The sequence below is a fragment of the Pieris napi genome, chromosome 16 (genome assembly GCF_905475465.1).
Source record: "Pieris napi chromosome 16, ilPieNapi1.2, whole genome shotgun sequence".
In the NCBI taxonomy this organism is placed as follows: domain Eukaryota; kingdom Metazoa; phylum Arthropoda; class Insecta; order Lepidoptera; family Pieridae; genus Pieris; species Pieris napi.
The window spans coordinates 1,920,613-1,934,456 of record NC_062249.1 but is presented as its reverse complement, the minus strand read 5'-3'; the positions used below and the strand labels follow the sequence as shown (position 1 = coordinate 1,934,456).

The 13,844-nt window shown below is 32.4% G+C and overlaps 2 protein-coding genes across 3 annotated transcripts in view; one reads left to right on the top strand and one right to left on the bottom strand.

Annotated features, from left to right (window-relative positions):
- LOC125057594 (zinc finger protein 883) overlaps positions 1 to 7,291 on the top strand; it is a 46,288-nt gene extending 38,997 nt beyond the window's left edge. For both annotated transcript variants that reach the window (XM_047661379.1, XM_047661378.1), the window contains exon 3: positions 82 to 7,291. In XM_047661379.1, the coding sequence (XP_047517335.1) occupies positions 82 to 989 (908 nt within the window). In that variant the 3' untranslated portion in view covers positions 990 to 7,291. The remainder of the gene's footprint in view (positions 1 to 81) is intronic.
- A 1,560-nt stretch (positions 7,292 to 8,851) lies between these two features.
- Positions 8,852 to 13,085, bottom strand: LOC125057450. The gene is made up of 7 exons (XM_047661145.1): positions 12,660 to 13,085; positions 12,450 to 12,586; positions 12,100 to 12,331; positions 11,854 to 12,003; positions 11,002 to 11,177; positions 10,596 to 10,685; positions 8,852 to 9,131 (listed from the first exon to the last, which is right to left on the bottom strand). Exons 1-7 carry the CDS (start codon positions 12,690 to 12,692, stop codon positions 8,870 to 8,872), a joined length of 1,080 nt encoding a protein of 359 aa, XP_047517101.1. The 5' UTR covers positions 12,693 to 13,085; the 3' UTR covers positions 8,852 to 8,869.
- Positions 13,086 to 13,844: the final 759 nt, after the last annotated feature.

Here is a 13,844-nt window from a genome sequence, read left to right as displayed (position 1 = left end):
TCCTCAGTTCGATTAACCCGCTCGATCACTTTATTAAAACTGAGAAAAACATGTAAATGACCGATTATTCAATTTTTGCAGACGTATCGCCGCATCTGATCTTCAAGAATGGGACCACGCCGACGCTGTGGCCTCAAGATGTGCCTTTCCCGCCCGATGAAAACAAAGAAGAAATTCAATCAGCGTTCGGCGACGCTGACGGACAGAACGGCGAGCAACGTGGCTCTTGCTTTTCGCCCGGTGACACGGCGCAGTATCCTGCATATTTTAAGGATACGAAGGGACTTAACCACACAGTATTTGGTTCAGGACTATCGCTGCAATACTTAAAGGGCGGTAAGCTCCCTGATGTTCTCGGTGGACGCGCAATGCCACTGTACGTACGCTGTCCCATATGCCAGAAAGAATTCAAACAAAAATCAACGTTGCTCCAGCATGGATGCATACATATAGAGTCTCGGCCCTATCCGTGTCCAGAGTGCGGCAAGAGGTTCCGTCAACAATCACATTTAACTCAGCATTTGCGTATCCACACTAATGAAAAGCCATACGGTTGCGTGTATTGCCCTCGGTTTTTCCGCCAACGAACCATTCTGAACCAACATCTTCGCATTCATACTGGAGAGAAACCGTACAAGTGTACGCAATGCGGGAAAGACTTTAGGCAAAAGGCGATTCTTGATCAACACACAAGGACGCATCAAGGGGACCGGCCATTCTGCTGTCCAATGCCTAACTGCAGGCGGCGTTTTGCTACTGAGCCAGAAGTAAAGAAACATATAGATAACCATATGAACCCGCATGCGGCTAAAGCACGTCGCGCAGATGCTAAAACTCCGCGTCCGCTCCCGCCGGCTTCAGCTGTTGTGAAGCCCGAGCTGTACTTCCCGCAGTGTTATGCTCCGCCGTTCCAGCAATTCTCCAGCGGCGCCGAGTTCAAGCCGGCCGTTGGTCCCGGCGCGACCGTGGCATGTCTGCCCACACAGTGACCCGCGCCCCCGCGGTGGCCGCCAGGGCCTCCCGCGCCTCATCATGCCCCGTCGCATGCGCCCACGCACCACGACCTCTACGTCGACCGCCTCTACTGAGCCCTCCAGCCGACGTTGCTTGCCATCACGACGTAAAGAGTTGCGGTACGCACCAGTATACGACTCGCCTATGCGAGCTTATTTTAACGAGATATCGGATCGCTGTAAACATGCTTCGATCATTAAATAACAATAATCGAAATCTGTCGCGAATGTACAGTTTTCGAGAGTTCACATGAATAGTGTTACCGTTCAAAATGCGAGTATAGATAGCGTTTTTGCCCCGTAATATTAAGTTACCACGTAAGAGTTAGGTTTCTCTGTGATTCTTCAGTCGAAACTTACGTCTTGATCCGAGCGGATTGAACCAGAGATTAGAATTTAAAAACTCTTCGTTGAAATATAAAAAGTAAGAAATTCTCTTTTACCACGTAACGGTATTTCGCGATGAATGCTTTAGGGACAAGATGGAGCCCAACAAATAATATTAACGTAGATGTTATGTTAAATTTATTTACGAGTGTTAAGATTATTGTATCTGGCAAACGCAGGGTAAGGAGAATGATAAAAAATGCTCAAATCTTTAAAAGTTACTTAAAATTTTCGCGTAAAAATTGCGCTTTAAACTTAATCGGTATAAAATTAAGAACAGTAAAACGAGAAAGCAAACCAAAAACGTAGGTTACCTATCGCCATCAAACGTTTATTTTAGTACTTACGGAGTTAATAATGCATTTAATCTAAACGGGATACTTTTATCTCCATAACTTGTAGGTGCCAAATAATTTAGTATTCCGGTCAATGTCCATTGTTCGGTAACAGTAATAGGGATGGAACATCGTAAGACCAGGCAAGGCAATGAACACAGCATACACAGAAAATGGATATTGACTGTACCAGCTTATTTCCTAGGCCTAGTTAGGTTGTTACCAGTTTTTTCAAGGAGACGATTTGGATGCATTTACGTGGGAAAGAGCCAGACTGAAGGACTGTGATAGCTAGGTAAGTTAGGCGTCTATTTCGCTCATTTAGCGTTTAAAATTCGTGTAAACTACGAAAAAATGAGGACAATGTCGTATGATTGATAAAAAAATACTCGTGATTTGTTGTATTATGTTTTTGAATCAAAATTGTGGGGCCTTTGACCGCGCCTTTTCTCGACTGATTTAAATTTGTCACGAGTGAGATTAGAGAATTTTTGCCAATTAGATAACGTGTGATGTCGCAAAGTGCTTTTCGATGTAGGAACGGAGAGAGGGTTATGCCAGAGATATGTTTTACTTAATTTTAGCTTAGACTATCGTTCGAATTACCAAGCAATTCGATCATTCATCGCGAAATAATTTAGCAAATAGGAAAAATATATATATGTATGAATGTTGAAGTATTTTGGCGCCGACAGAGCCTCGTTTATGTCGCGTCCTCAATAGATACAGGTATCCAGAATTACATTACAGAATATGAATAGGTTTTGAACAGAGGCATGGTATATTAAATATATCGACTTTGTTGTTGCTTTTCTCTCCGAGTGCTTGTTGTCGGTGCTTAGGCCAAACGAAAGACTACAGTGAGAGAATTCATTTATAGCAGAATAGATCAGTTTTGTTGCAAGTATTTCGTTTAATATAAGCTTTCGTTTAGTCTTGACGACTATAAACTTCGCGGTGCCAGAATACGGAAACACATTTTTAACTTTTTATCATCTCTGTTTGTATGTATAGACGACATATATAGCTTATTTTACGATATTATTGTGATGGTTTAGTTTTCCTACAGCATAAGGGATGTTACGTATTAACTAGTAGATAATAGTATGTATTTGTGGAGGTACTTGTCACATTAACCGGATACCATAGTTTTAATTTGTCGCTAACCAAGCGACTGGACGTTTTATTTGTATGTTTGTTGTTGGTTTTACTAAAGAAATTAGTCATTGGACAGTTATGAAAATTCAATACTTCGCAATTCTGAGGATCGATCATGTCAATGTGTTAAGACAAATCCTTAATCAAACCCAATTTAAATACAGCAATAGATTGATATCAGAATTGGTGAGTCGATCCGTCGCGTTTAAGTTTCTGATTGTTTTTCCTATCAAACTTTCGGAGGTTTACAAGCAAAAACACCATTATCGAAGATTTTTGAGATTATCTTCAGTGACTATATTTATCCTCAAGTGATCCTCCTGAGAAGTGAGGCGATGCCCGCCCGGCCACACAACCAATAGTTTACAAGCCAGTTCAGAATGCTCAAATTTTATTATCTGACACCCAAACACAGACTATAAAACTCGTTGAAACTATGCCGTCACAGTCACCTAATAAAATTTGACCCACAATATTTACCCACCACAATACAGCAGCCTTATACAATAATAGTTATAAGTATTTTTATACAGTTTACAATATATACGTTTATAACGGCCGGGCGAGCAACGTCGCACTGTACAAGTTTGAATACAAACACAAAATACAGTGCCATAGCCGAGAACTAACCTCAGATGTATAATTAGATTTTTATACCGATACAAATGGATTTAATTTTTAAATATAAACAAAGGTGATTAAGTATACAGAGATTAAAGATGATATTTTATACATTTATTACATACAATATTATTAAAGGTAAATGTGAAATAGACTAACATTTTAGTGTACCACGTGTTAAGTATCAGGAAATCAGGTTTTTGTAAATTACGCGAGTGAGTGCTGGACATCAAATTTCGTATGTCCGACGAATGTTAAAATCCGTTATTACCTTATCAGCGTAAATACATATCACAAGCAGAGTATATGTTAATATTGATTTTTCGACAAGTTCCAAAAATTGCTCAGATTTTTTCGTTAATTTTTGCTCAATTATTCGTGTATTATGTTACTTGTGTTAGTTTTATGAATCCTTGTATAATTGTATAATGTTCTAGAGAGCACGGTTCCGCTTTTCTTTTAATTAAGTGTGTGTTGTCAGTGTGAGAATTCAGTTACTTGTCGTTAATGCTTTGTGTTTAATCTGTGCCGTCCAATAATTTTGTCACAGATTTGTATTTGAATTTAAATGTTGCAATGTTTTTATGTCTTAACTCCACTGACTGTTATTTAGGTTCTTTTCTATGTTCCTAGCCTACGTAATGTTTTTTTAACCGCCAATTTAAATTTACCAATTCCTTTAATGACACTTTAAAATCCGCTAGAACATCTAACTTAACATCGATTTATTTAAGGAATGAAATTCCTCTCACAACTATATTTTATGTACTAATTTTCGCATTTATTTGAATGTGAATTCACTAACACAATAATTTAAGTAATTTCTTCTAAGCGAGTGCTATCCATTATATCACGTAATACTTATTTTAAGTTAATAACAAAAGGAGAGAATAAGATTGCATTGGAAATGTATACTTTGCATAATATTATATTATCATGAGCGTCAATTGTATTAAATACAATATGTAAGCTAAGCTTGGTAAAAACTAGGTTATACTGATTTGCAATATAAATGCTATTTTACGTTCGTGGAAAATTGTAGCGTTTAATATTATCATAATCTGTGTAGTGCTGTCAAACTCCCACAGATAATGAAACGAAATTCAAAAAACGGCAATTCTAACATGTCATTAATTAAAGCTCTGAGGCCTTACAATTAATGAAATTATTTCAAGTTCATTATTATTAAAACGATTTGACAAAAAAACAAAAGTTGTAGTCTAAAAACATTTTGCAACTTTTTTTCGAATCATACGTTTGCATAGATATGAACATTTATTTTACTCATTCATATATTAAGCTATTGTAAGGTCTCAAATGCTAAATGCTTTCATGAGAAAGTTTTAAATAGGTATATTTCTGAGTAATTAATTCATACTGTTTAGACATAGGACACTTATTAAAAGTACAATTGATTACAAAAAGACAGTAGGTCATAGCAACATCTTCTATTGCATTTATTTCTGATCTCATACGAGATATTTTTACCCGCTTAGATTTACTTTGACAATTACGTCTCAATAATTTAAGGTATTTAAAGTTGTTTGCTGAAATTCTATTCATAATTCCCGCTTCAATATAGCTTTTAAATCTTCAGATCTAATTAGTACGCGATATCTCTATACAAATTAAAAGAATTTATTGATTTATATTTTATATATTTTCTTAAATCTTATTAACAAAACACCGTATTATCTACACTTTTTATTCAATGTCTGATCGTTAGGTTTGTCTTGATGTAATCTTTAGGAAATTATTTTACACCGTCTTTGCGGTTCTAAATATTTTTTATCTGTAAAATATCTTCAAATACATAGCCAGCACAATTTTATAAATAATATTAAGAGAGTGAATTTGTCATTATTGTATTCCAAATCTATAATAAATTAGATTCCGCATTGTTTTAGACAGCCAATTAGAAGTTTAGGCCTTCGTGTTATTTTAATTTTATTATACAGTTGGCTACAGATTATTATTTTTACGTCTTCCATTTACGCTGTAGTTTATAATCTATTTACATCTATTACATATTTACTCTGTATCCATTTTAATGTATTATTTTGTCATTGTATAGTCAGCAGAAAATTATTTCTACTTACGAGCAATAATTGCGGATTTAGTGCAATACACGTTTAGTTTGGCGTTATATTATGTTGTATTATACTTTAATGTGCTTACATTATATTTTACTGTAAGGTTAATATTACATATAGTATAGATAAGCGAATAATTGGTAGCCAACATAGGTGGCCTATATTTTTTTTAAGTGTTACCTTCATCGTATGTACACTGCCACAATCGCCAACCGCTGTCACAAATTATAAAAAAAATTAATAAGTATTAATTTTTATCACAATAGAGACTTGTTGAAACAGTTCCACAATAAAGTAAGAGTTGTTGAATTTTTTATAAAAGATAAAACATATTAGATATTATGATCTTGTAGTCTGGATTGAGGTTTTTTTACAGATTTTATTAGTCAGGAGTCTCGGGCTACGGCGCCTATTCAGCTTATTTTTGCTACAATACTTATTTAAATACAATATGACATATACCGAATAGTACAATAGATATACAGATTTTACAAGATATACAATAGATTTTTTATACAACAACGCAGTGATATACATGTTACAAAGATTTTTTTAAAAGCCTAGTGGGCGACGTAGCCCTCCTTAGATAATATTGGTTTTCTGTGAAATGGGTGCTCTGATATTATTAATTGTACATATTTATTATAATATACAACAATAGACTGGTAATTTTACAACGTTGTTAGGTTTCTACAGAATTATTCCGGGGCTGTGAAGCATTGATTTAAACTATTGCGAATGTTTCTCGCATTCGTTTGAGACGCGATTTGCGTTCACCCACTGTCTTCCAGTGTTGTTCTTCACTTATTCATACTTTCGACACGTGACAAAAGTATTATTTTAGCCAATAAAGCGATATTATTTTGCCGAATAAGTAAACCCCATTACTAGCTACTTTTTATACCTAGATTGAATATATATTTACTCTTCCGTATTCGATAACGTAACGTCAATTTGTACCTAGTTGTAAGATCTACAAGCACCATTTTTCTGTAAAGTCTTCGTCACGTTTTGGAATACGGTCTAGTCTAGAATATTGTAGTTGTTATATTGCAAGGCCTAGAAATCATTTCTTTGCAGCCCCGTTCATCAATGTTACAATAGAGTATATTTTCTTACATACAAATACACCGAAATAGACTATATGAGATTGATTTAGTACAATCCCAGAATACAAGATCGAACTTTTTACACAGAACATAATGCAGGTTTCAGTTTTGTTCACCATAGACTTTTTATAATTTGTTTTCGAAACAGTTGGTTGCGAAACGGTCACAAAGATCCAGGCGAAAAAATTCACGTTGGCAATTAATATAAAAATTAATGTAAATATATTTTCTAGTTCTTCCAAAACGATATCAGTATTAAATACAAAATTCGATTCGGTTAGGTCAAAAGTAAGTGTGATCTTATAGAAAAAAATTGTATTAGATTCTTCACGATGTAACTTTTTTCGAATAGTTATTTTTTAATAATTTTATTTAGTTGATTGTATAATATTCTTGCCTGTAATTGCATTTATATTAGTTACATATGCGTTTGAAGTTGATACCATCGTATTTATGTATATTATTATTCAATTAAGGGTTTTGTTTGTTTTTGTCATTTAATAGAAGTAAAATGTTGTAAAAAGTAAGCTCGTTGTATTTTATCAAATAAACACTTTTTAGTCCAACTGAAGCAATATAATGCGGTTTTCTTTTATTCCCTAATAATCCCTAACACAACTTCATTGTTAAGATCAATAAATATATTAATATATAACTTTTAAACTTATAAAGCGTTCAACTTTGATTTTGTTCCCTTGGAGCAGACTTTTGGGCCATGGGGTTCAAGCGCACAGGCGCTTATTAAAGATTTAAGTTGGCGCCTGATAGATAGTACCGGTGACGAGAGCTGGTGCTTTAGTCGCTCAACGAAGAAGTATTGCACACACACAGGGAGGAATGCTGCGAGCGTTAAACACTGCCTCAGAAAAACAAGTACATACCTACTACAAAAAAAATATTAAAAAAACAGTGGCGCTACAACTTTTATAGGTCTGGGCCTTAGATTTCTGTATCTGCTTCATGATAATTTGTCAATCTAATAGGCAAGTAGGTGATAGGCCTCCTGTGCCTGACACGTCATCGACTTTTGGGACTATGTCGTCTACTTCACGATGTTTTCCTTCACCGTTCGAGCGCATGCGTAAAATCCATTGGTACACAGCTGGGGATCGAACCTGCGACCTCAAGGTAGTCGTCGCTGAAGCCACTAGGCCAACACTGTTCTCAATTTTTTTATTACTTATAACTTATGCCTTATTTATTACAGGACTTTTGTGTAGAATTAAATACTTCAATATTAGCTTAATAATTTTTCCGTAGTAATAATAATTGTTTCGGGTAATCACTTCAAGCCTTAACTGTGCTGCCTACTAGCCTAATTTTATATTAAAAACATTAATAAAGCACACAAATTTTATTTCTGTTATCACATACAAACAGCAACAATTTTATAATATAAATAATTTTGGTTTAAGTTGTGGACTTATTACTAATACATAAAAGTTGATCCCGTTTAAGCTCAGTTTAAGTATAGTGTAACGTCTTTTATACCGTCAATCGTTATAACGAAACCCCCTCTATAACGTAAGGAAAAATACATTTGTTTAGTTTAACACAAACCCCCTACATTAATTCACTCTTTATAACGCAAAAGCCATCTCTATAACGAAGAAATATTGTCATATTTACACATCAACAACATACTTAAGTGTAATTGTTTTTATAATCAGCTTACGAAACTAACCTTCTGAGGTGCCGAAATTTCTAAGACACCTGAGGTCATAAACAGCCGTCTCGCTTTTGTTATTGTTAATTGCATTAACACGTGTGCCATTATTCTTAGATAACGTTGCCTGCAGAAATTTTGGTCTCAGTTACTAAACGCACCACCGTCACCTATCGTGTATTATCAGTCGTATAGAAACTTTGAAACTGTTAAGATGGCCAGTAATAGAAAACCGTTATGTTTTACATGTGTTTAGAATAGTTTACATATTGAAAGTAATAAAATTATTGTAGGTAATTGGTTAAAGTTGTTTTTTTTCTCTTCACTCCCTATAACACACTCTTCCTATAACGAAAAAAATGGTCAGTCCATTGAAATTCGTTATAAAGAGTTTACACTGTATATTTTGTCGTACTTATTCACTAGCAAACATATAAAGACGAAAGACTTGAGTTAATAATAAAACAGATACGGTTTAAAATAAATTTCATTCAACTTTCTTTGATAACAATTTCTGAATTTTATCCTGATTTTTATAAATACATAGGTCCATGAATGTTAAAGCAAATAATAGGCACTGGCCCATCATATCCTTGGGCAGTTCTCGTTGCGACCTAAACGACGATTTCAGGTCCTCGGGGACATACACATGGGAGTTATCAGAGGATCTCATTTTGTTGTCTTGAAGTAACATTTCCACTGTTTGGTCTGACGCCACTCTTTCGTTACCAATAAGAGTACCATATAACCTAAAAATTTAATAAAAAATTACAATTTGAAGTATAATACATCGACTAACCGCTTACAAAGACTAGCCCATAGGAATGATGTTTTTCAGAAATCTGAAATCAACGCCATCTAGGTCAATCATAAAACTAAAGTTCTATTCAGTCTACAATAGATGGCGTTGAAACACATTTTATTAGTTTGGTTTTTATTAAGCGGTATGCCTACTGTCCGGCTTCCTAATAAAATCGATTATAAATGAAGGCTGAACGAATGTTTTAACAAACTAAAATATGGTATTAGAAAGCATTGCGGTCAAAAGTGGACATAGATTGATTGTTACGTAAAAATATTCTAATCAAAATATAACTATGTATATCTAAATGGCTTTGCAGATCGTAATATGCACTCAACATTTTAATTTAAGTAATAAGACTCAAATGACGTTTATTTAAATTAAAGTGACACGAAATCATTCAATATTTTATAAAAAAGTTGTATTTCTCTATGGTTTAAGATTAACATTTGTAATTACTAATTATTTATTTACTAAAGATAATTTAATAAGATCATAAATTGAACAGAGGAAATCATGTCATTTAAATGATTTAGAAGTAGACTCTGGCTAATGAAAGAAGATATGTAATTAAATTATTTGAAAACTTTCGGATGGTAACACAGAATGTCATTGGGTTAGTATGATTTATTTTCTTGATACTGCATTCATTTACTCATTTTTATTTATATTATATATTTTTTCCGAATAGTAAATAGGTAAAATAGCCTAAACTTTGTTTTATTTGATAGAATATTTCGTTTCTTTCGCGGGATTTGATTATTCCGAATGAAATTGTGTTTTATAATAAATATAGTTTTAGTTTTCCATGCAATGCTAGTCATTTTAAGTATTAATAGTAAAAGACTAAATACGTATTGTATTTAATTTCCTAGAAATACAGTTACTATCAATGTAAAAAATAATAAAATAAAATCAAGTATCAAGTAAGTTAAATCCACAAATATATCAAACTTTTAGGGAAACCATACTATTATTTTTTAATTTGCTTTTTCGTTATCTTCTTTTTAGCCAGACTATGATAACAACCGCGATCAAACGCGCAATTTTAGTCTATAACCTACAAGCTCTAACTTAAACAAATTAGTGTACTATGACATCTAGTATAAATGTGCATAAGCCAAAAAGTTATTATCAGTCTGCAATAGATGGCGTTAATTCATATTGTATGTTTTCGACTAGCTATTAAGTTCTGTTTACGATATAAAATCAATCTTATTAATAAAATTAACGTACCAATAAAATCAAAAAATCCCTAAATTAATTACCATAGTCATTTTATCCTCATCTAGGTACGAGCGAATACTACGAGTTAAAAAAGGAACTTTTGGTTTAAATTGCTAATTGGTTTTTGTAATATAAAATATTAGATATAGACTAGGTTTTTTACTTAGACTAAAATAAAACTTACCGAAACGGTAGTGAAGATCGTAAAAAATAAACGTTCTGCTTAAATTTAGTTTTAGTTTTTTCAGATTTCTTGCTAACTTCTTGAAACAAACTGAAAAGTCATAAATAATTAAGAAAACAAAGAATTTCGTAAATATGGTCAAAATATATACTAAGTTTACTTAGAGGATCTACAAAGATGTCAGTTTTGGTTGGTTAAATTTTTATAAAAAACGCCATCTAGCGCTAATTAATAAAACTAAAACAGAAATGCCTCCATAGAAGGTACATAAAAAGGACTGTAGCCCTTTACAAATTAAATATCTTATTACCATTGTTTCTGAAGAGCTTTAGTATTTGATAGATTGGAAAAATCTATTGTAGTAAAGATGAGATTTAGATGGCTGACAACTAAAAAGAATACTCACTCCTGATTCTTTGTTGATATAAGGGCAACAATCATTGATACCATTTGTGCCTTTTGCAAATTGACACCAAGTACTTTAGGATTATTAGGATCACTACCAGATGCTCTAAGGCTAGTCGCCTCAGCTTTCATTACATATAGATCTGCTGTAGGCAGCTTATTTGTTATATTCCAGGCCTGAAAAAGTATATTCAAATCTAATCAGCTGATTTTATGAATATTAAAGGTAAATATACATATAGGTACTATGAAATAGTAAGTCTTTTCTTTAAAGTGGCATCGCCTAGTGTTATATACCAGTTGCAATAACATTATTGACACATTTCAAGTAACTTCTCAATCAAACAATAGATTAATTTTCAATTCATTAACAGTATTTTACACATAATAATACTAGCTGACCCAGCAAACATTGTTTTGCCATTTGTCATTATTTCAAGGAAAATATTTTTTAGTTCAATATAGATAACTATCTACTATAATAAAAAATAGGGGTTGATGGTAGAGGGGTGCTGTATAATAAAAAAATAAAAACTTAAAAAAAAAATTTTTTGGGGTGGACACCCCTTATCACTTATGGGTTTGAATGATTGATAGTAGCCGATTCTCAGACTTACTGAACATGCATAAAAAAATTCAAAAGTATCGGTCAAGCCGTTTCGGAGGAGTATGGGTATGAACATTGTGACATGACAATTTTATATATATATATATAGAGATAATTGGGTAATAACTATTCAGTAATATTTATATCCTCACATGAATTTTGTTGTGAAGCAGTTTTAAAAATTATTGTTAAATATTAATTACTCTATATGACTTCAAAAGATATTTGTCAATTTATAGCCCTTACAATTTCTAAAATATCACCTAGCTGAAATCTCTTATCCGGATACTCAATACCATGATACTGCCAATCTGCTACCTCATAATTGTGCTTGTGAATTAAGGCCCATGATACTGAATTCACTGTAACATACACAGTTAATATGGTGTTTGCGGCCTGTAACAAATTAATTGAAATTATGCCATGAAGATATCATTCTCAGTTGGCAGTTACAGTTAAAACAAAACACAAATTTATGATTTTACAAAATACCTGCCGTGTCACTTCTGTTAATGGTGGATTTAGTATTTGTCCTTTTATTTGCTGTAGGGCATTTGTTTCTTTTTCAGGTTTGACCTTATTATGTATAATACTTTCAAATAATTTCTGTACATGCTTTTCAGTAAATCCATCTATAGTTTCAACCTCACAAATATTCTTTAGTGGTCCATATGTGTTTATCCATTGAGATATATTTTTTGATCTACCTTTTGTGACATCATACCTGAAATAATGTTGCAGTTAACAAGTCAAGATTATAAATGACAAGCAAAGGCCATCCTTCTCTATATATTAGAGGTAATAAAATCATATTATAATATCTCAATATTAATGGTACTTACTTGGAGAGTGTTGAAATATCTGATTTGTTTATAACCTCTAAGACTTTTTGTTTTTCAGATTCCGAATATTTACTGTCTATATTTGAACTACACCAACACCTAAACAGTGTTTGAGAACGAGGGTTGGATAGCACATGCTGAAAATAAGATTTAGTTATCATAGCTAATACAAATTAGACACTTTCTTGAAAAACTTCTAAAAGTACTCACATTTATAACTTTAACCCTATAATAATTTAACATTATGAATACAATGACTTAATATAAGGCACTCGTGAAACTTTTCACATTTTATTTTTCAATCTTATTTCTACAGTTGAATTAAAAGTAAAATTCTGTTTTGAAGATCTGTATCCTAATTTGATGTAAATAAAAAGACGCACAAATTTAAAAAATCCCTCTTATTTCTAAAAACTCAATCCAACTTTCAACAGAAGCACTGTCTGTCTCTATTCAACATAATGTAAACACGAAAAGAGATAAAAGAATACTTATTTGAAGGCGTGTAGTAACAACTAACAATAAGTTGTTATAAATAAAGAGGTGAATAACTTATAAATTATAATTTATATTTTATATTCAAAGATAAAAGTGACATTAACATTTCCAACAACCGTGACATATTACTTCGCACTTCGCAGTTCGCGAGTTCGCGAGTATTTAAGTGTTATAACTTATAAAGTTTTATTATGCAAGTGTCAAATAACACTTGCTTTATAATTATAAAAAAAAAAACATAATATAATATGTTATATGGCATTGTGTCGTAGCTTTAAGCTTAATAAAAAATTGTGTTTTATTTTATATCGATATAGGTAATGATATTATTATGACTCGCATTTGGCCTCCTTTCTAGTGGCATCTAGTGGCATGAAATAGTTTTTGATCAATCTTATTTTATATAAAGTTTTTATTAAAATGTAATAGATGTCAGATTTAACCAAACTATAATTTGTTTATTTATAATAATAATAATCATTACTTTATTTCTAAAGTTTTAACTCGAGCCTCTTCATAATGTTTATAAATCCTGTGACTTCATAATTCATATACGGCAAATCACGATACGATTCTGATTTTTCATTTTGATTTTTTTTGTTTGTACTTAGATAACTGGTACCTAAAACAATTTTTTATTTTTATTTTATTCTTGGAAGCTACATGTCAAGAACTAAGTATACATTTAAAATTCAAATATAAATTAGTTAAAAATATGAATGCTCAACGACACAATTAACCTAAACAATTTAAAAAAATCTCACTGTGAACTTGTTAAAACTTAGGTATAAATAGGGATGAATATCACCGCGATATTAAATATAAAGGGGGATAAATTATCATAGGCCCTATAATAATTTATAATCTCCTAATCATCATTATTCAATTAAAAAACAG